Source organism: Cololabis saira, chromosome 23 (genome assembly GCF_033807715.1).
Source record: "Cololabis saira isolate AMF1-May2022 chromosome 23, fColSai1.1, whole genome shotgun sequence".
Lineage (NCBI taxonomy): Eukaryota > Metazoa > Chordata > Actinopteri > Beloniformes > Belonidae > Cololabis > Cololabis saira.
In genome coordinates this window covers 6,014,019-6,037,490 of record NC_084609.1, presented here as the reverse complement: position 1 = coordinate 6,037,490, position 23,472 = coordinate 6,014,019, and the positions used below count along the sequence as shown (strand labels likewise).

Sequence of the window (23,472 nt, the reverse complement as noted above, 5' to 3'; positions counted from 1 at the left end):
TCCATCCTCTCTTTTTGCGTTCTATTACCTCTTTTCATTGTTTTAAGTTGTCATTATACTCTCATCTTAAAACAAATTGCCTATGTTTTTAATTTATTTATGTATTTTTTGTCCTTTTTTTCGATTTTTCTCTCTCTCTCTCTCTGTTATGTTATATTCATTTCATTGTTCCGATTTTGTAACTATCTTCTGTGAGTAGGGGTTGTGTGTGGGAGGGTTTGTTTTGTGTCATATACTGTAATGTCATGTATTGTAATGTTGCATGTTTTCCTGGGACCCCCTTGAAAGTGAGATGTTTCATCTCAAGGGTCGATGCTTTAATAAACCTTGACATTGTGAAAGTTGCAGCGGGATCTGTCTCCTCTCATGGGACTCGGCCAGTCGTCGCGGTGTTTGCTGCTGCGGCGGAAGATGGCGGAGGACAGTTCCGAGGTAAGGACCTTTGCGGTGTCCTGGACCCGGTACCGGCACCGGGACCGGGACACCTGCAGTGTAGAAAACACACTGCACTCGGATAAACGTGTGTATCTTCATTTTTTGCTGTTAAAACGCTGATATTTAGTGTTTTCTTGAGGGGGGAGAATGTGCAGCAGTGCATTTGTGTCCCGGTGTCCTGCAGATGTTCAGAGCTGAGTCTGCAGTTTTATTTATGGATTGGTGTTAGTGGGATGCTGCTGGAAACACTTCAATATCTCTGTTGCAGAATTTGCATTTTTGGTTTTTGGGAAATTGTGAATGAAGTGACGTAATGTTGCGTGTCGCTGTCCTTGGTGCTGAAGCTGGAGCCGCATCTTTAATGGTTTTCCTCTAGTCCGACAGCTGTACCTTTTATTCTTACACTTCTTTGATACAAATACAACCTCAGATGTACAACCATATTCAACTTTTTTACACTTTAACAGTATTTAGCTAAAATGGAGCCAGAAAGAAAGAAAAGAAAATCATGAGGGTAATATTAAGTACCTTCTTCTGGCCACCAGGATTGAAGAGACATAATTTAAGATATAATTTTCTTTCAGAGATGAATAAATGTGCTATTAATCATCATATCATATATATATATATATATATATATATATATATATATATGTATATGTATATGTATGTATGTATGTATGTGTGTGTGTAGTGTCATAGGTACATTAGTTCAAATTAACATATACAGGACTGTCTCAGAAAATTAGAATATTGTGATTTTCTGTAATGCAATTCCAAAAACAAAAATGTCATACATTCTGGATTCATTACAAATCAACTGAAATATTGCAAGCCTTTTATTATTTTAATATTGCTGATCATGGCTTACATCTTAAGAAAACTCAAATATCCTATCTCAAAAAATTTGAATATTCTTAATCCTAAACTGTGCATTGCATTACAGAAAATGAAGAACTTTATCACAATATTCTAATTTTCTGAGACAGTCCTGTGTATGTATATATATATATATTATTATTTTTTATTTATTTATTTTTTTGTCAGGAGATGGTAGATGAGGACCCAAGCGCAGGAGAGACAGAGGAAGCAGGAGTTCCAAAAAATGTGATTTATTGAATTAAACAAACCAAAAGCTCTGCAGAGCAGGGTTAACAAAACACAAGAGCAAAAATCCAAAAACCTTGACAGGACACACAGAGGGAGGAAACAGTATGGAGCATCAGGGAGGAAGACGAAAACAAGATAGATATACACAAGGTTTAACGAAACACAGGTGGAAACAATCAGGACAGATGGGAACAAGGGAAGTCAAGACAGAACTGAAACACAGACACAGGTTTCAAAATAAAACAGGAACTGACCAAACTTTGATTTGCCTAATTCCAAGACCCACTGCGATCAGATGTTTTTTATCATTATTTTTACACTAAAAAACAAAGAATTATAAGAGAGGGTGCTAACTTTTGCACGTGACTGATTTCTTTCAGCTTCCTTATCATCTGTTTTCTAAAAATCCCGGTACAACCTCACTCAAACTCCTTTCTCTTCCTTCCTCACAGCGGCAACAGCCAGTCATGTCCCCCCTCTCCCAGTCTGCCCAGCCCTCCTCCCTCCCTAAACCAGTTCCTAGTTCCCCCCACGTGCCCTTCGCCCCCCTCGCTCCTCATGCAGGAGCCCCGGCCGCCTGCCCTGGACGAGGGAAGATCGCCAAGTTCCTCAGCCCGGAGGAAATGACATCACGGGACTACTACTTCGACTCGTACGCACACTTTGGCATCCATGAGGTAGGCGGAGTGAAATCCGAGTATCTAAAGGAAGAGTACTGTATTGGGGCCAGGCGGGAGAAAAATAAAAATAATATTTTAGAGGAGGATTTTTTTTCATTATGCACTTCGAAAAAAGTCGAAATGTTGAGAAAAAAGTCAAAATTTCCAGATTAACGTTGAAGTACAATTTTGAGAAAATAGTCGAAATGTCGAGAAAAAACTTGAAATGTCAAGAAAAAAGTCAAAAGGTCGAGATTAACGTTGAAATGTTGAGAAAAAGGGGGACATTTCTACTTTATTCACGAAATTTTGACTTTATTCTTGAAATTGTATGTTGAAAAAAATCCAACATCAAAACACATTTCAAGTTAAATGTTCGAAAAGGAGTGGGAGGAAGTATAAACTAATTTAATCCCACCCCCTTTCCACAAATAAACATAAATTATATGTCTGTATTTAGTTTTTATACTATACACTTATTTGTATAAATATATATCATTTTTACAAATATAACCTGTTTAATACAAGATGTAAGCTCGATCATAAATATAATATTACTATGATATAAATATAATATAACTATGATATAAATATTATACGTATATCTAAGTATATAAACATAAAAAGACAACATGACAGAAGAGCAGAACACACACAGCTGCTGATCTTTAAACGCAGTCTTCACTTTTATACCTCAAATAAACCATTTCTTTATATTTCTTCTTAAATAGTTTTATGTTTGTACATTCTTTTAACTCCAAATTCAAACTATTCCACAGTTTAATTCCACAAACTGATACAGAAAAACTTCTTTTTGTTGTACGCACAAATAAAGATTTGAAGTTTAGGTTTCCCCTTAAATTCTAACCCCCTTCCCTCCCAATGAATTATTTCTGAACGTTATCCGGTAGCGAATGATTCTTTGCTTTAAACATTACTTGTGCAGATTGAAATGCCACTAGATTCATGTACCCACATATGTATATATTGTGTATGTATGTATGTTTTACTTGTTTTCACCCTGCTGGATGGATGTGAAGATAAGACACAGTCTAGTTAGAAACATGAGATGTGTTTATATGGTGAATAGTCTGGTTATGAGGATTTCACTGTATTATCTGGTCGATCTGTATGTAACTTAGTCTAGGCGTAGTGTTGATGTGTTGTTGTTTTTTGTGTGCGTTTCTTTGTTTTAGGACTATCTTTGTTAATGTCCTTTCCCTATGCATTATAATTCATAAGTGCATTTACTGTTAATGTTTGTCGTGCCAACAATGCAATTAAAAAAACGTTAAAAAAAAAAGAATAGAATGAAGAATAAAAGCCACATTAAAATATCAAGCTGCCTACGTGAACCAGCAGTCCACCCACAAACTGCCAACTTTTATGTTTTCTTTAGAAACATAGAGAATCCCTGAATGATCCGTCTTGATGGAGCGTGTCTCAGCTGACAAAAGAGGAAGCTTTTCCATTACAAAGCAGCTCAAAACATCCTAGAGGCTCGGTAATGCTGCATTAACAGCTCTGCACAAGTGAAAACTACCTGTTTCTGTTTCTGCAAACACCTGCAGTGAAACCGCCGAAGCGTCAGCCCAACTAATGACCTTCACGTGAGGAGAAGTTCGGGGACACGTAGACCTTTTTTTAAATTGTTCCCATTTTTAGCAAGTGGGTCGGCTTTTTTGTCCGCTTGCAGACAAAGAGAGTGTCCTGATTAAAGAGTTGAAGGTGAGACAGGAGGAAAGTGGGATGTGTGAATGGGTTCAGGGAGATGGAGATCAGGCCGTCCCCGAAGGCTTTGTGTCGTATTCTTGTCTATTTCTAGAAGCTCTGCTGCTCTCACCCTGGATGTTGGCCTGAATTTAGACTTTTAGACTAAAAAAGTGCACACATGTGTATGAATCTCTAGTAGTGCAGCATTATTAAACTGAACTGAATTAAAGCACAATCAGTACATTTACATGGGAAGTTTAATTCCTCTTTAATTCAGAATTAAAATTAAATCCGATTTAAAATGAGTCAAAATTACCATGTAAACACCTAATTCCAAATGAAAATGGCCATTCTGAATTTAACTTAATTCCGAAGTGGCTGGTTTATTCCGATTTTAAATCCGAATAGAATAATTCCGCGATCATGTATTCACTCACGGAGCCGTCTGGGAGATTTGCGAGGCCCTGTGCGGAATGGCCGGGGGGGGCCCTTGTGCGCGAGCAGAGCGAGGTTTTTTGGGTCAGATCGAGTGTCTATATGCGCAATTTTAACTCTCCAATTAGCAAAATACTGGATACAAACACATACACACGTTTCATTATGAAGCATTGCATTGACAAGACATGACAAGTCAAGATATTTTTTATAGTAATGCCTGTTTATTACAACATTGTTCACAACCAAATAATCTTACATGAATCAAATCAGCCTTTTACTGAGAGCGACTTATATATTAGTGACATAGGGGCCTAACTCAACTGACATTATATAGTGTGTGATTCATTCCAGTTCTACACAAAACAAAATCGCCCCATAAGTTAACACATTAACAACATGCTTATGCATATAAGTCGTAATCTTCTCAAATTATAGATGCTAAATAAATGAAAACTAAAAATATGTGCGTCGACTGCCTCAGGGTGGGGCCCCGCGGCTGCTTGAGACCCGGTCGGATCAGTGATTTTTGTAACAAATTTATCAAACAAGCCTTTCAGAGAGGTATTAAACTCTTCCATTTTCTTTAGTTTTTTTTCTTTTTTCATTCCCTGATGGAAATTTCCTGAATCTGTCTCGTTCTCTCAACATTGTGTGACAGTTTGTTCCAACTCCACCGTCTGGATTAGAGCAGCTTGTGTCTGCGCTTGGTCTGATCAGTTGTATTGAACAACAGACACGCGCAGCTGCGCAGCAAGCACATCATTGCACATATATTTATTGATATGCACAGACTAGTACACATTTAGGTCTGTAATGGAACGTGACTGTTGATATTTATAAGGGAAAGAAGGAAAAAAAAAACAAAAAAAAAACAAAAAACAAACGGCCCATAGCGCGAGGCCCCTTGGGGCGCGAGGCCCTGTGCGGTCGCACGGTTCGCACACTCCTTGCGGTGGCCCTGTACACTCATTCCGCTTTAAATTAATTCCGGTCTTTCTGCGCTGCTCGTTCCCTCGCCCGTCTGTCTCCATGACGCTTATATTCCGCGCTGGGCTGGTTTTCCAAACAAAGTTTCAAGATGGCAGCACGCAGTAAACGCTGGTCAAGAGCAGAGACCATTTATTTAATAAATAGCTTGGAGGACCTGGAAATAATTAAAAGAACAGATGGAAGGAAACATTAAAATTGTGAGCTTTTCAAAGTTGTAGCGGCTAAGTTTGTTTTTCTTCTGGTAGACGTAACTTCCGGTTATTGGATAAAGCCGATCAAATGTGTTTTCCATGTAAACCTAAATTCCGAATTACTATTTCCATGTAAACTCGAAGGAAAATAGTTTAATTCTGAATTATTTAATTTGGAATAATTAATTCTGAATTAAAAAACATAATGTAACCGTGGACATTGAGTGTGATAATACATAAATATGGACGCATTTTGGAAAAGAAGCAACGGAGACAAAAAATTAAACCACAGAGCAAGAAAAACCTTAAAACACATCGCCACCGTCAAACAGAGACCAAATGAAAAATAGGAGCTAAATAAAGCTCGATGTATCATGGCATTAACAGTGAACAATAATAATATTAAGCTCATGGTAGCAGGTTAGAGGTTAATGCATTGGTGGGTGAAAATGTTTTCCCTCTAAATGCAGTCTTTTTATAGCAGAGAGCAGCGAATTTATCACGATTGGTCCACAGGAAAAATTCAGAAAGTTTATATTCAAGAGGGATTAAATACAGTAGCTCATCACTTGGAAAAAAAGAAAACTGGAGTGAAGTTTAGTTGAGAACGTTATGTCTGCCATATTTAAGTTGTTTTAAGAGCCAAGTTTACTTTTTAAACTTTCTTTTTCTCTTTGGAAAACTCCTTTTTTGTCTTTTTGGATTGGTGGGATGGTGACTTTGACCAGCAACCGCCACCAAAAGCACACATTTAAACAATTTGTTGTAAAATCTAAGGCTGTGCCGTGGTGTGGCATTTGAACCCAAGTCTGTGTTTGGTTAATAAACTAGAAATCTTGGCAAATCAGCTGTAAAATGTGTATTTGTGGTGCAGGAGATGCTGAAGGACGAGGTGCGGACGCTGACCTACCGCAACGCCATGTACCACAACAAGCACGTGTTCAAGGATAAGATCGTCCTGGACGTCGGCAGCGGCACCGGCATCCTCTCCATGTTTGCTGCCAACGCTGGAGCCAAACACGTGTACGGGGTGAGAACTTCAGTCTGCAAACAGATGCTTTAATCTGCCGTAGCATCCTTTTATGTTGCACCACATCAATAACGAAATCACCTCAGACTCACTTTTGTTTAAGTTTACCTCGACGACTGTGAACATCAAGAGAAACCCGCCATTCTGCACCTAATTTGAGCTTATAACCCAGTTTTTTTAGTGTGTTCGACCATTTAAATATTATTTTCAGGCTTTCAGCTTATTTGTCAAAAACAGAATTCATTATTGAGCCATTTTCACTTTCAAAATAAAAGTCTGGACTTCATATTAAACCACAAATGTGAAACTAGAACATAAACGTCTAAAAATATTAATCACACTGGAGATAACTAGTGTGCTATTTTTCTTATTCTTTATTTCCAACATTTTTGTACTGAACCATTTTCACTTCTTAAATCCCTTTCAAAATAAAAGTAGGCAATTCCTAGTAAGACTAAGGGCCTGATTTACTAAAGGTTTGCGTGCGTAAAAACGTGTGCAAACTTGACATCACCCGCAAACCAAATTGCCAGCTGATCTACTAACAGCGTGCAAAGAGAACTGCGCCTCTCAAATGAGCAAAATAGCACACGCTATTCATTTAGTACTTTTGCCCTGATGAATAATCAATATGGGGCGTACCCACCAGAAAGCGCTAAATACTGGGAGGGGAAAATGCAAATATCTCCTTTTACCACACGCAATGAGATTTACCAAGCCAGAAAGTAATTGCGGGGATTGTGATTGCGTCTGTATTTAATACGTTCGAAAGGAAGGTGCTAATCTGCCCAGCATTACGCAGGGATGCTTGTTGGTGCCTGATTTGAGGAATGGGGTGGGGATGACTCAACTTGTGGTGAGGATTCTCCACATGCAAAAGGAGAAATATATTATTTGAATGTTAAATCGAATATTATTCAGCAAAAGGTTGCCACAGGAGGCACATTCATTCATATTTGTGATAATAAATAAATCACGTGTTTTCATGGAGAAAAAAGTGTTTCTTATTGTGCGCCTATACTTGTTCTGCAGTTGTCATACCCCGGTGTTGTGCCGTATTCAGCACCCCTGCCGTGAAAAGCACCCCCTCGTCTGACAAAAATGATATTCTCATTCCGTGTCATGTTCTGTTTAGCGTCCAGTTTTGTGTTAATGATTCATGTTTAAATGCGCTCATGGATTCTGGTAAAAAAAAAAAAAAAAAAAAAAAATCGGGTAAATGGTTATTGATGTCATTAATTAATAGCCTGCTTACTGTGTTGTCTTCCATAATATTTGTAAATATATATAATATAAACTCCTAAGTATGTGTTTGTGTGAGTGTGTATATATAAATATATTGAAGTGTCAGTGTGTTGTTTTTTTTCTTGGTCTACTTATCATTGAATATACGAGGGGGTGCTTTTCACGGCAGGGGTGCTGAATACGGCACAACAATTTGCCTCTTCCACTAATATCTTTAACTCCAACTCGTCAAATTTCATTTTGCGCTCGCAAACCGTAAGACGCGCAACACCTCATTTAAATACCGTACTGCTGTTTGCACCTGTTATCAATTGCGCAAGCATTCTTAGTTGATCACCCGCAAAACACACAACAACAGCACGTGCAAACTTTTTCAGTGCACACGCAATTTAGTACTCTTTATTTAGGATCTTAGTAAATCGGGCCCTAAAAGGTTAAATAACAACGTAAACATTCAAAAAAATTTATAAAAATAACAACAAAACTAAGATTTTAAAGTTTTATTTTCATCATTTGCTTTTGTCACTGAACATTTTTCAAATGAATCGTTTTCACCACTGAAATCACTTTCAAAATAACGTATGTACTTCATAGTAGAACTGTAAATATGAACATTTGAGTATCTTTTAAAAAGAAAACAAAACAAACACAAAGAAAAAAATATAACCATTTAATTTAACCATTTAAATATTGTTTTCTTGTTCTCTTTTGTCATTGAGCCTTTTCGTGCTGTAGCTTTTTTACTACTGAAATCACTTTCAAAATAAAAGTATGGACTTCACAGTAAAACTGATTAAATAAATATACACGCATAAAAAACTTAATAAAACAACCGTTAACCATGCAAGTATGCTGAAGGCTGTGTAAAGGTTCACATGGGGCAGCTTCATGCAGAAAATGAGACTCTTAACCCTTGTGCTGTCTTTGGGTCAAGGGAGGGTGAAGGGAGAAAAGAAGGAATGAAGAAAAGAAGGAAGGAAGTAGGAAAGGGAGTAAGGAAGGGAGAAAAGATGGAATGAAGAAAAGAAGGAAGGAAGTAGGAAAGGGAGTAAGGAAGGGAGAAAAGATGGAAGGAAGGGGAGAAAGGAAGGAAAGAAGAGAGAAAAGGAAAGAAGGGAGGGAGGGAGGGAAGAAGGAAGGAAGGAAGGAAGGAAGGGAGAAAAGAAGGAAGGAAGGAAGGAAGGAAGGAAGGAAGGAAGGAAGGAAGGAAGGAAGGAAGGAAGGAAGGAAGGAAGGAAGGAAGGAAGGGAGAAAAGAAGGAAGGACGGAAGGAAGGAAGGGAGAAAAGAAGGAAGGAAGGGAGAAAAGGAGGAAAGAAGGGAGAAAATGAAAGAAGGGAGGGAGGAAGGAATGGAGAAAATAAGGAAAGAATGAAGGAAAAGCAAAGAAGGTAATAAAGGAACGAATGACGAAAGGGAGGTAGGAAGAAAAAGGAGTAAAGGAGGGTAAAAAAGGAGGAAAAGAGGAAAGGAAGAAGGAAGGAGAGAGCAGAAGGAGAATTGGGTCATTTTGACCCAAAGACAGCACAAGGGTTAAACAGTTTTTCTGTTACAGGTAGCATCAGCGTCTTCCACAATTGTATTCTTATATCTCAAGATGCTTTTGGATAATGGAAATCTCAAGTCCTCAAAACTGTTACTGGGCTGGAGGGACAAGGCCGCGTTTTGTTATCCATTGCTATATATTATTGCTTATTAAATGTGCCTTTTTTTAAATATAAGCCCATTCAATAATGTAAATAACTGTCTTCCAAGTTCCAGTAGAGGTGACTTTGTAGCCTAATGTGTGGCCTTATTCCTGCAGATCGAGTGTTCCAGTATATCTGAATATTCAGAGAAGATTATCAAGTCCAATCACCTACACAACGGTGGGTTGAAGGTGATCTTCCTTTTTTCCACCGATCATGTCCCATTTGCATGAATGGAGAGCTCTGCGGCATCAGGGCCGGAGGGAGCGTGGAAAATCCTCCGATATCCATCATTACAGTCACACTCGAGGGTATTAGTCACAGCTCTGAAGCCGTAATCGCCGCCATTAATCACAATTCCCCTCAGTCTGGCTTCACTCCAGTCTGAGACAAGCCCTGAGCCCGACGGGACTACAAACAGATTCATAACAAGCACATGTGACGTTGAGCTGGACATGAATGACATTAAATACATATTTACAGACCTCAATGTAAAGTATAGACCCCAAATATTAATGATTTGATGAGTGGGGATCTGACTGATCCATGATTAAGGAGCAAATTTGACGTCATACTTGGTATTAATTACCAATCAGGAAGTAAATAATACAATCACTTAATCTGTTATACCCAGTACTGGAGTTGAGGGGGGATGAGGGGGGATGGCATCCCCTCCTGAAATAAAAACAGTCCGAATCATCCCCCCTGTAAAACTGCCATCCCCCCTTTCCATCCCTTATGTCATTTCATCAATGAATGTGGTTTTACTGCTATTTCAACATTTAGAGTCATCACCAGAAAAATAACTTATTTGACAATTTTCACCTGTTTCAAGTAAATTTTCACTTGAAATAAGTAGAAAAATCTGCCAGTGGGACAAGATTTATCTTCTCATTACAAGCAAAAAAATCTTGTTCCACTGGCAGATTTTTCTACTTATTTTAAGTGAAAATCTACTTGAAACAGGTGAAAATTGTTGTTTTTTCCAGTGATGAATCTTGTTTTAACTGTAATGAGATTTTTTTACTAAAATGAGACATTTTAACTAGAAATAAGACAAATATTCTTGTTAAGATTGTGAGTTTTTGCAGTGATCCATGTTACTTATCCTGTGAAGGACAGAGTCATATTGATAAGTTCAGAAAAGTGTTTTTTATTGTTGTGTTTTGATGTATTTGATGTAAGCCCAGTGGATATTTAAAGCTTACAGAAGGCTGCATTTAACTGCTGCTATGTCATTCCTGCAGTATTTCTGCAGGTGTTTTGGTCACTGCTATTATTTGTAATATATTATATTATTTGAAATCAGCACAAATGATCTGTCCCCATATGATAAAATCCACCATCCCCCCTGACTTTTTTTTTACAACTCGAGTACTGCAAAGATCCATCCTCAGGGAGTTCTTCAATTACTTCAAATTGTTTCATATTCTCCCTGAGGAGCTCTGGATGACGCCTTTATCCAATAAACACACAGATAAACACACACAAAATAAAAATGTGCCCAAAAGACACAAACCAGTAGATTACTTAATTCCATTGAATGAATGAATTTATTTCAAACATGTATATAAAAAATAAAGATAAAAATATACAGTAACATCTTCATATGCACATAGGTTCGAAAAAGGAGTAGGAAGAAGTTTACACTTTTTCCTAGTTCCTACCCCTTTATAACTATGAATTTACACTATTGCAATTATTATATCTACACAATATCCATATAAATATAGTCTATATAAATACTACATAAACATGCCTATTACTAGATAATTAGTATATAGACAATATAAATATTACATAAATATTATATCAATATATAGAAAATACAAATATTATATAAATCTATATAAATATACACTATATAAACTACATAAATATCCATATATATATATATATCCATATATATATATATATATATATATATATATATATATATGCTACATAATTTAACTGTCCTTCTAATTCACGTTTCGCTACTCACACTGGGAATGAGTTGGCAATATGATTCCTCTCTATGCTATAAAACTGAAGATTTTATAAAGGTTAGTTGGCTGCCTAAACCCAACCTTTGGTCCAACCTTGAAATGTATATGACACCTAAAAATATGCAAAAATAAATCTAAATTCTGTTAAAATATTGTGATTTTAACGAGGAATAAACAAAGGGCTATGGTAGAAAAATGACAAACAAAAAAAATCACGAGGAACATACGGCTTACTATGGCGATTACTACGGTTGTGGACGTGGACCAAGGCTCTGGTGCAGGACAAGGGGAACACAGACTATTTAAACACAAGGAGGGAAATAGGGGACAGGTGGAAACACTTAGGGCAATCAGACTGAGACACATGAGGAAGTGGCAAGTGACCTCAAACCAGAGGAGAATTACTTTTCAAAATAAAACAGGAAATGACAGGACAAAACAAACCCAATATTAAAGCTGCAAGCAGCGATGAACGGGCCCTCGCACCCTTGTGCACATTCAGGCTGCAGTGGAAACTTGTATGACTTGCATGTAGATTCTTCAGGCCTGGAGATTTAGCGGATGAAACCACCCATAACAAATTATTCAAAAGTTATGGCAGAAAATAGGAACTATCAAATATGGACCAATCAGATGAAGGGGGGGTGCGCTTTTTGGCATCTATTGTCGCCACGGTAACGCTTTTGAAAGAGAAAAGTAAGGCGCGTCCTCGTAGGATGGAGACGCACATTTTGATGTATAACACACCTGGGTGCACGTTACGGTTCGGGCGAAGAAGCGGCCGAAGAAGTGGCATAAATTTCGCCAATGACAAGATTAATTAAAAATGGCCGACTTCCTGTTCGGTTTCGGCCATGGCGCCAAGAGACTTTTCTTTAAGTTGCGACATGATACAGGTGTGTAGTGATTTTCGTGCGTGTACGTCAAACCGTATTGTGGGGCTTGAGGCACAAAGTTTTCTAGGGGGCGCTGTTGAGCCGTTAGGCCACGCCCATTAATGTAAACCATGAAATATCAAATTTTTCGCCAGGCATGGCTTGGTGAAAAATTTGGTGACTTTTGGGGCACGTTTAGGGGGGAAAAAAGGCCCTCATTTCGTCGGAAGAAAAACTAACATGATGGAGAGACTGCCAAGTAATTTGCCGCCTGCTGTCTGTGTGTTTCTCTCCACATCGCAGTGATTACCATCTTCAAGGGCAAAGTGGAGGAGGTGGAGCTCCCCGTGGAGAAGGTGGACATCATCATTTCCGAGTGGATGGGCTACTGCCTCTTCTACGAGTCCATGCTCAACACGGTGATCTTCGCCCGGGACAAGTGGCTGGTAGGAGGCTGAACTCTTTAGGCTGAACTCAGACGCTGAAGCTGCAGACACATGATCCGGTTTAACAACAGAAGCAGCGTGAACAGGCGTGAACTGGAAAGACTGTGAAGATAACGGGTTTTTACGTCTCTCTCGTCTGCAGAAACCCGGAGGCCTGATGTTCCCCGACAGAGCGGCGCTCTACGTCATAGCCATCGAGGACAGACAGTACAAGGACTTCAAGATTCACTGTGAGTAATTATCGGTAATTTCTTCCCCTTCTGTCCTCCAGATCATCCCTGAATAACCATTTTGCAGGTGAAGACACATCCTCTGATTTTCTAATACTCCTTTTAAAGTATTTTTATGTCGAGTAGTTCACGGGCCACTAATTTAACTGCATCTGGATTACTTCTTGATGAAAATATGTGTTTTTAAGAACTAATTGTCCTCAATGAAGAAGAATTTTCAAACCTTTTCACCTGGTTTTCCTCCTGTTTTGAGGAGGAACATTTTCTGGGTCCTTCAACGGTGCAAAAAATATAGCAAAATGAGTCTAAACCTTTCGTTCGTAGTTTTTGTTATAAAAAAACAAACTTTCTCCAAAAGTTTTTGTGATATTTTGACTACTTTAACCCTAAAAGGCCTTATGTACCATCCTTGATATCTGAATTTCTGACATCTCTGAATAAAAATCCATAGTTTTTATATAATAAACATAAATAAATGCATCCATAAAAACACAAATAATTATTATTCAGAAATTGTTAAAAATAAAATAGAGGTATTTTTTTTATTTCATGATATAATAAACACTAAAAATAGAAAAAAATATAATGTTCTGTGAATTATTTTATATGTTAGGTTTAAATAATATTTGAACAATTAATAGTTAATAGTTAACTATACTTCTACATGTATATCAGCCTATATTTATTTAAATTAAATACAAATAAAAGAATTAGAACAACAATAAAGTTCCACTGCACCTCCTCTTCAAAAGAAACACTGAAATGCAACCTGTCCAAAAGAAAATAACTAAATTATAAATAAAATAAAATCATATTAAATAATTGACAGAACTCAGATCACCGTGTGACTGTATCTGAGGCTGCAGTGAACCTGTTTTGCATTTTTAAAACAGTAAAATTACACAATTTCAGCTGCAATGAAGAAGCTTTTATTGACTCCAACAAAACAGTACAAATATTTGGCAAAAAAAGACATGAAGTCTATTTGTGAGTTTCCTCATTCTCAGCAACAAACCTCCGTCATGTTGTGATTAAGGCGGTTTGACAGGAAACCAGAGGAAAGTGCAAAAACTCTGCAAAGCTAATTATGTTGTCTAACTTTAGGGAAAGTAGAGACGGAAAAACAAGGCGTCAGACTCCAAAGGTCCTGCTCCCAGCAGGAGAAAACAATCTCCGGGTGTATTAATAATAAACCGATCCCGATAAAAGACCAGCTGACGTGGATATTTGATTGTGACAGAAACTCCTGCTGTGCTTGTACCCAACGCCGAGGATCGGCTTCTGCCCTTCCTCCTGCTGATGCCTCACATCTGAATGCTTGCAAACTTGTTTTTTTTAGGTCGATGGCCTATTAAAATTCACTTCTGGGTTCTCTGCGGTGTTGGCGGCACATTCCGCCACACAACTCTCATTTCCGGCGAGGAGTGGGCGACGACGCAGCGACGGATCAAACGGGGGAATGTGGGTTTTGAGGTTCATCTGAGACTCGTCGTCAACCGCGCTGCTGTGACGCGTCTCATTTATCCTCCTCGTCTTGAGCAGGAAAAAGGGAGATGAGAAAGAGATGAAGACGTGGTCAGAGGGGAAGAACCGCAGGGCAGCATGAAACTCCTGAGGCTCTGGCCTGCAGACACGCACAGAAGAGAAAAGGAGGGGGCAGACCAGCACAACAAACTACAAGAACAGTGACTATGTTTACATGCAGTCAAAATTGGGGTTAAGGTCAATATTCCGGTTACTGAAACATTGGGAATAATCTGTTTACATGCGTGAGCAAAAGAGGGTCCCTGTATACATGGTAATTAATCATTTGGGATATCTCCATCAAATCAGCAACGCACGGAGAACGTCATGACGCAATTCCCGTCATTTCCGCTTCTTTTTCCTGTATCCAAATCCAAAACAGCACGGCGGATAATGAACAGCCCAGTAGAAGTCGTTTTGTTTCTCGGCCCTGTAGTCGCCTTTTTTCAGTGTCTTCCAGCGGAGCTTGATCTGGTCTGGGGTTCGTACAAATCCTGCTTCGCGCAACTTTTCGCTCACCTTTTTGTAAATCTCACTATCCCGGTACTTTCTACCGTCTACAAATGCAGAAATGTTCATATCTTTCATTTCATGAAGTGATTAGTCTCCTCCTGGTCTTGCGTTTCTCCATGTTTATAAGAACTTCCTGGACTCAAAAGACCAGGATTCCTTGTGAAAAGAGCATGCGCAGAAAACTAATTCCTGTTCCTTTTGATGGGGATATTCCGTTAGGCGTTTACATGACCAAATATTGGGGTTAGAAAAGGAGTAACCCAGGGGTCATATTTGGGTTTTTAAAAACCGGAATATGAGCAAATTCGGGTTATTCAAAGGGGTTATTGGTGTTTACATGGCCGTGCAAAACCAAGTTATTAATATTCCAGTTAGGAAAGGGTTATTGACTGTATGTAAACGTAGTCAGTAATGGTGATGAGATACTTCTAATAAATAACTGAGGGTTGATCTGAAGAAAGGAAACAGAAGAAGAGGAGAGAGGGAGGTGTGATGTGGATCATTTAGGTGTCCCCCCTGCAGCGTAGCTCTATAGCTGCATATCTAGGATGAAGCTCTGTTTAAGACCAGCTTAAAAAATTGATAAATATGCTGTTTAAACCACAAATCCAGATTAAAACAACACCTTGGTTTCACACAGTCGTACCAAAGGCCGTTGCAGCGCCACCTCATCCCTGCCTCAGGCGTCTGGCACCAAAAAACACAAAGTCACGGTGAACAATGACCTCCGAGCGAAACAGGACGTTTCAATGCTCCTCCAATCAGGCGTCCATCAACCCGACCCACTTAATCAGGTAATAATGTCAATCGTGCCGTGAAAACAAGGTCTTCCGCCGTTCATGTTCGACCTCGTCCCAGCCCACAAAGATTCCTCCAGATGTCCAGAATCTTTTGGAGAGAAATGTGTGTTTATAAAACCTGCAGATTATCTACATTTCATGCAGCGTCCCAACCCTGGAAACGTTGGGCGGGGCCAAGGGCTTAGAGAGGATAAGGAGCTTTTACAGGTAAAGATTAAACGGATAAGTGAAAAACAAATCAATTTTGGTCTACAGACACTTTTGAGAAGTATAATTTGTTCTTTGCTAAAGTCAAGCTGACTATAAAAGTTACACCAGCAGTTTTATCCTCCAGGAGAGTATAAACTCCACAAAGCTGACTTTAACCTTGTGATCCAGATCAAAGCAGCGATATTAAAAGGTCTCGTATTGGACCTGAATCCGGGTCAATACCTCCCACCGAGTCTCCTTTTCCTGCTCGCTGGGCCTCGGCTGTTTTATCCCACCGAGGGAGGTGGGTTTTCTCCACACAAATCCTCAAAATATCCAGCGTACCCAGACCTCCACGCTCTTATTTTTAGCTTGGCCCCCTGACAGAGCAAGGTGGCGTGGAGCGACGGAGCGACGGAGGGAGGGGGGGTGTTGTTTGGGGCTTTTTCGGTCCAAGTTATCATAAAAAGAAGAGAAAAGTGGTTGCCAGACATGTTGGAGTGGGCTGGAGTTTATTTTTGGGAGATCTTCCTCCTCGCCGGCCCCGGACAGACAGAAGGACGGCGCTAGCGTGGGTCCGCTCCTCCTGGCAGGGCTCGGCGCTCTGCTTCTCTTTCTGTTTGTTTTTGTTTTAATCCGATTCTCTTTTCATGCCGACGGCCCGGTAGGGGAGCCGAGAAGCGGCTGAGATAACGCTCAGCTGGTCATGTATTTCAGCTGGTTCTGCCTCTGTGCCTGCAGGGTGGGAAAACGTGTACGGGTTCGACATGAGCTGCATCCGCAACGTGGCCATCAAAGAGCCGCTGGTGGACGTGGTCGACCCCAAGCAGGTGGTGACCAACAGCTGCCTCCTCAAGGTCAGTCTACGCTCTTCTGCACCATCGGCTCAGTAAGACTATGCTGTGGTGCATCATGGGGGTTTCTGGTGAGATGAACGGGACTCCATTTTCCTGCTCGAGGAAACAACACCGGCTTCTCTTTCATGTCACAAGTGAATATTGTGTATTGTTTATTGGATGGATCCCCATTAGCTGCCGCCTTGGCGACCACTAATCTTCCTGGGGTCCATAAATTACATAAAATATTACATAAATGATAACATCTAAGACATAAATATATACAGTCAGCGATGAACAGGACCTCGCACGTGCAATTTTCACCAATAAAGGTCAAGGACTCAAAACTAAGTCCGATGACACCACCCACGACTCTTTATGTCAAATCATTCAATCATTCATTCATATGGTACAAAATAGGATCTATCAAATATCGACCGATCAGAAGAAGGGGCAGGGCTAATTTGCACCAATTATGTTCAAGGACTCAAAACCGAGTCCGATGAAACCACCCACGACTCTCTATGTCAAACCATTCAAAAGTTATGGCAGAAAGGTGGAACTATCAAATATGGACCAATCAGATGAAGGGGGGCGCGTTTTTTGGTGTTTATAATCGCCACGGTAACGCTTTTGACTGAGAAAAGTAATGCCCATCGTTGCAGGATCGAGACGCACATTTTGATGTATAACACACCTGGGTGCACGTTACGGTTCGGGCCGCATTAACGGCAGAAGAAATGGCATAAATTGCGCCAAAATTACACGATTAATTCAGAATGGCCGACTTCCTGTTGGGTTTCGGCCATGGCGCCAAGAGACTTTTCTTTAAGTTGCGACATAATACAGGTGTGTGCCGATTTTCGTGCATGTACGTCAAACCGTATTGTGGGGCTTGAGACACAAAGTTTTCTAGGGGGCGCTGTTGAGCCATTAGGCCATGCCCATTAATGCAAACCATTAAATATAAAATTTTTGGCCAGGCCTGGCTTGCATGCAAAATTTGGTGACTTTTGGGGAACGTTTATGGGGGCAAAAAGGCCCTCATTTCGTCAGAAAAATAAAAAAAAACGAGAAAAAAAAATGTCTACAGATAGGAACAATAGGGCCTTCGCACTGTCAGTGCTCGGGCCCTAATAATACACTAGAGGATGAGTAGATTTGCTTGTCTGCTTCATATCTGGTTTCTCCGGACTTATATTACCCAAAACCATCACTCCTTTCTTCATCTCTTCCCCTCATTGTTTCCTCTCCTCTGTCGCATCCTTTGATTTGAACGATGTCATGTCTCACTGGTCTCGACTAACAGGGAGGTTTCACTCCGTCGTATTCTCTGCGTGATGACTAAAAGTCACTCGAAAAAATCAGGTCATGATGCGACGAAGCATGTCCGGATCAGGCTTGTGGGCTCGTAACTAGTTGGCTACATACAGGTAATTATTAGCTACTGACAGATCACTAGTTAGCTACTGTCGGGTAATTAGTTAGTTACTGGCCGGTTACTAGTTAGCTACTGACTACTGGACTGAAAATAGATTCTCACTCCTTTTTTCTCCTGTACTGTCATAGAAGAGACAAAAATGAAAAAAAAAAATCCCTCCACCTGTCCGTTCCCCCATCCATATATCCATCCATCTGTCGTTCCATCCATGCGGGATGTCCTTTTATCAAATAAATAACAGGATATAGATACGTGTATCATGTTGTATCTTGAGGTTGTACTTAGCTAATATATAAAGTACCGGGGGCTCCAGGTTTAAACCTTCACACATGGCTGATGTAGGAGCTCATTCACCCCCACCCCCCATGATGTCAGTCACCTCGCTCCATCCTAATTCAAAACTGTCAGTCTCTGCTTCTCACCTCCTACAATTCTCCATATACGATATGGTTCTGATATCAGTGGAGAGGACAGAGGTGTTTAATCACGATCTGTCACGCCGCAGCCCAGCGGCCGGCCGGCGTGAAACAGGTTGTCCCTGCTTCCAAATACTTATTCATCTGCATGCGAAGCATAGACGCACCTTCTCCTCCTCTACTTTAGATCCACAAGAAGAGAAACCACACTTAACTTACTAGCTGTACCCACATGGCAACACACACACACACACACTCACACACAAACCTCCCTCCCTTGCAGACTCCAGAGAGGACACCCACACAGCATGTGTACTGCGAGCGCACTTCATTTGCCAGCCGTGATTCACACACATGTACCCACACATGCACAACCATGCTGGTGAATAGTCAAGAAGCACTGACATATACCCTGCATGTGTGAGAGAAGAAGTGCTGCCATCCCAACATTATTGACTCCATGAGCTGCACAAAAACCTTCAGTATTAAGCGTTTTCTCGTCCGTTACAGGAAGTGGACATCTACACTGTGAAGCCGGAGGACTTGTCCTTCACCTCGGCCTTCTGTCTGCAGATCCAGCGCAACGACTACGTCCACGCGCTGGTCACCTACTTCAACATAGAGTTCACCAAATGCCACAAGAAGACCGGCTTCTCCACTGGTGAGACTTGACAAGTCCAGACCAAAAAACAGAGACGTGCTAACTCGTTGTTCGTTATGTTGTACACAATCGATACCTTTTAGCTTCCAATCAATTACTTTGATGAGTTCACTGGCAGTCGATGTGACGGTTTACTCTCAACCACTGATGTGCTGGAATTATAGGTGTGATTTATAAGCAAACTTTTTGGGCTAAAGTTAGTACAGGCAAAGGCTCAAAAGTTTGATGCGCCCTCATGTGGTCAGAAGTGGTGTTGCTGCGTAAAGTTGCTACATAAAGCTGGAGCTCCAGCCGAGATCTCACCTGGTGGGTCAGAGACGATTCTGAGAAAGGTGAGGGATCAACCCAGAGTGATTGAGGAAGAGCTTGGAAATCGACACCAACAAAACCACTGGTAACACCCTAATCGATTGAGATCCCCCTGTGTCCGAGAGGTCCCCCTACATGGGTTCATCTGAGCGATTCAGAGAGGACTTGAGGGAATGTGATGCGGTCTGGGACTAGGGTTGAGGTCTTTGGCGTCGACGAGACTCATCGTGTTTGTGGTCAGATAACCGGTGAATGTGACCTCAAGAACGTCACCGTTCGCCCTCAAACCTGGAGGTGGAAGTGTGCTACACCAGGACTGTTTCTCTGCTGTAACTGAATGTGGCTAAGTACTGTAGAACCTTTGACGAGACTCTCCACGCTTGATCAGAACCGGGCGATGGGTCATGGATGTTTCAACCCAAAACATACAGCTGAGACACGAAGACATTAATCTAGAAGAAAAGTTGCTGAGCAACGACCAAGAAACTTCTTTGAGTCTTTGTGAAGAGTCCTAAAGTGTTTGCGACCCTGGTGACCTGTGACAAGGTTTATCTACGGGTTTATGATTCTCTTTAATTCTTAAACTCCTTGTTAAGTTGTGTTAAGTTGATATTTTGGTCCAGATTGCAGCAGTTTGGGCGTTCAGTCATTAATGAACATCTTTACTCGCGGCTTCGTGCTGATGTCAAGGAAACTGCTGTCAGAACTCGACACTTATGTAAGGAACAGATTCGCCTCTTACGTAACGTAGTGTAGAGGAGGTTCTATGTTTGGCTGTTTGTTGGGCAGAGCATCACCGGAGGAGATCTCTCCTCTCTGCCTTCACTTGGCTCGTTAAATATCTCCTATGTTTACGCGCCCCGGGCCGCCATCCCAACTGTAAATATTTGACTCTTCTTCTCTCTGCTGCTTTCACTCTTTTCCTCATTAACCTTCTCATTAATTCCTTCTCGCTTTTCATTTCCCAACTCGTCCTCTCCGTCTTTCCACTTCCGTTTTCGTGCCGTCTTCAGCTCCTGACGCTGCGAGCACACACTGGAAGCAGACAGTGTTTTATTTGGAGGACTACTTAACGGTCAAGAAGGGCGAGGAGATCTTTGGCAGCGTAGCTGTCAGGCCCAACGAGAAGAATGTGGTAAGAGTTTAGATTTACAAAGGTGGTTTACTCAAAGGTATTTTTTTTACCCAAAATGCTCTTTGTTATACACAGATACTGAACAAGTAATGAAAACCCATCACATGAAAACATCAACCCCTAAATGACTGATGTATCTGACACATCTACACCACCCCCACAATCAAAACCATAGAAAAAAGTAGTTTTACATGATTCAAAATAAATCTAACCACCCAGTAAATCACCCAGTGCATTTAAAGGGATACAACAATATATTAATTAGAAAATTGTTCAGAAAACTGACAATTTTGGGCTGTTTTTAGTTTCAATATCTAATAAAAACCAAAAATTAAAAAAAATTATAAATAAAAAGATTTTCAGAGTGATATTTTTTCTTATTTTCTGATTTTGGTCTCATGTCCACATTTGTGACAAACTCCGCTTTGTAGATGATGTATTTATCCAAGTTCTCATAGAGTATTTAGTAACGTGAGCCCGCAACCCTCCGGTACTTCCCTGCATCATTTACATTTACATGGTTGCTAAGAAACGCGTCCACCATGCGGCAGCCACGAGTCGACTAATGATTTCAATTGTGACTCTAAAGGAGGTGGTTTTATTTGCGGTAATCTGAGTCGGAGGGAACAAAAACAGCGGCGTGAACAAACAAATGCAATTTTAAATACGTCTGTAGCTATAGAGTCCGAGAGTCTTTGTTTTCTTGCATTAACTCTAAACATTGACTCCCCCCATGACTTCCCGGAGCATTGCACCGTTTTGTCCGTATCCATAAGCTCCAGGACAATCCACCAAAAGGCGGATGAAACCAGCAATTTAAGACAATTAAAGATTTACTTATTTAAATACATATGTTTTTGTCCTATTTTCTTTAGAAAGTGTTGATTTATGAGGCCAACGTTGATCTGTGTGTCTTACTGCAAGTGAGAGATTTATGCAAATGTAGATTAAAAAAAATTAGGCTATTTCAAAACACTTAACACAATAATTTTACTTTCGTTAAATGGGGAAACTTTACAAATGTAGCCCTACACTTTCAGTATCTTCACATAAAGGTAGGGGAAGTGATTCTACCTGATTTCTAATTAAGAAATACTTTTTGTCACATTCAGTGGATATCGCTTCACCGCAAAGCCAAAACAAACAAAAATAAATAAACTAAATGCAATTAAATTATGTGCAATTCAGGCTATAATAAATATTTTAATGTAATTTATTTTAAAAAAATGCAAATGTAAAATTTTGATATTTCTTTACAACTTTTAACAGATTTAACGTTGCTGTCTTGAAGTTACACCGATGTCCACAAAAGTGTTTTAAATAAGAAAATAAATATTTTATGGAAAACAGTCACACTGTTTGAGTGGAAATGGTTTAAAATATTCTAAAATACCAGAACCTACAAACTAGTCAAGTTTTTAAATCCTTAAACTCGTTCCAGTTTCACACAAATGTATTTTGTACATTAATCATTTCTCAACTGTTATTTTCTTTTACGTAGCGTGACCTGGAGTTCACCCTCGAGTTGGACTTTAAAGGACAGCTATGTGAAGCCGCCATTTCCCACGACTACAAAATGCGTTAGGAACCTAAAAGAAAAGGGAAAAAAAAAAGCCCTGCTGCGGACTAACTACCTCCCGGCCCCCCGGAGACCACCAGAGAGAGGGGGAGGCTTCCGGCTCCCCAACGAGCTGGTCCGGGAGAGCGGACGGACACATCTGACCGGACGCCATCGAAGCAGCATCCGAAGCCCCTTTCAGACATTTCCTGATCTCCATGAATCTGGTGACAGCTGAACCCGTCTTGATCACATCCGAGAGAAGCGCCTCCCCGTCCGAAGAGCTTTTCGATAACACTTCTTGATGAGTTTGAGCTGGTTGTTGCTGCAGTCACAGTAAATACGGTATCACGATCCGCTCCGGTGGAATCCACCGGATTCTGTTGTCGAATGAATAAATATCCGCGTAAACCGGACTGTCCTCAGTCATCGGTCTATAATTAACACCAGTTTGATTGTTTCTCAGCATCTGAGTCAAGTAACGAATATTAAAACCACAGTTCGGTTTAACTGCGTGATTTCGACTTTACAGACTTCACATTGGTGGCGATGCAGCTTCTCATCCGGTTAAACCGGGACATCATCACGGACAATTCACATCCAATCATGTTAATACTTTGTTTTTCTCTTTTTGGCGGCGTCAGACTGATAAGGGACAAAACTGTAAACTCAGGTCATTTGGCAGCGTCAGACTGATAAACAGTGTTGGGTGTAACGCGTTACAAAGTAACACATTACTGTAACGAGATTACACGAGATCGCCAGTAGCGCAGTAATGTAACGCGTTACAGTTGTAATTTGGGTAATCCCGTTATAGTTACTCTAAGACAAAAAAAATTACGTTACTTTAGTTACTTTAAGCTTTTCAGCTACATGTAGAACGGGGGAACAGAAAAGAACACACCGTACGGTGCGCGTCGCCGCGTACCCTACGCCGTAAGTTCTGCGTTGGTGTAACGCGGAACCATAAATCAGCCTTTAACGTGATTTTTACGGGATTTGACTGGATTTTACGCAATCTTACGGGATTTTACGGGATTTTACGAATACACA

At 40.3% G+C, this 23,472-nt stretch overlaps 1 protein-coding gene across 1 annotated transcript; it reads left to right on the top strand.

The window, feature by feature from the left end:
- The first annotated feature begins 352 nt into the window (after window positions 1-352).
- On the top strand, window positions 353-22,810 carry prmt8b (protein arginine methyltransferase 8b). Its single transcript, XM_061714374.1, has 10 exons — window positions 353-432; window positions 1,998-2,222; window positions 6,411-6,566; window positions 9,615-9,678; window positions 12,665-12,807; window positions 12,950-13,037; window positions 16,805-16,920; window positions 19,267-19,417; window positions 20,740-20,861; window positions 22,363-22,810. The coding sequence occupies exons 1-10, from the start codon at window positions 367-369 to the stop codon at window positions 22,444-22,446; spliced, it is 1,215 nt and encodes a 404-aa protein (XP_061570358.1). The 5' UTR covers window positions 353-366; the 3' UTR covers window positions 22,447-22,810.
- The last annotated feature ends 662 nt before the right edge of the window (window positions 22,811-23,472 follow it).

Coding starts and splice junctions, on each gene's coding strand:
- prmt8b (XM_061714374.1), top strand. CDS start 367: ATGGGACTCGGCCAGTCGTCGCGGTGTTTGCTGCTGCGGCGGAAGATG. Junction 6,567..9,614: donor GAGCCAAACACGTGTACGGG/GTGAGAACTTCA, acceptor TTATTCCTGCAG/ATCGAGTGTTCCAGTATATC. Junction 16,921..19,266: donor CCAACAGCTGCCTCCTCAAG/GTCAGTCTACGC, acceptor CGTCCGTTACAG/GAAGTGGACATCTACACTGT.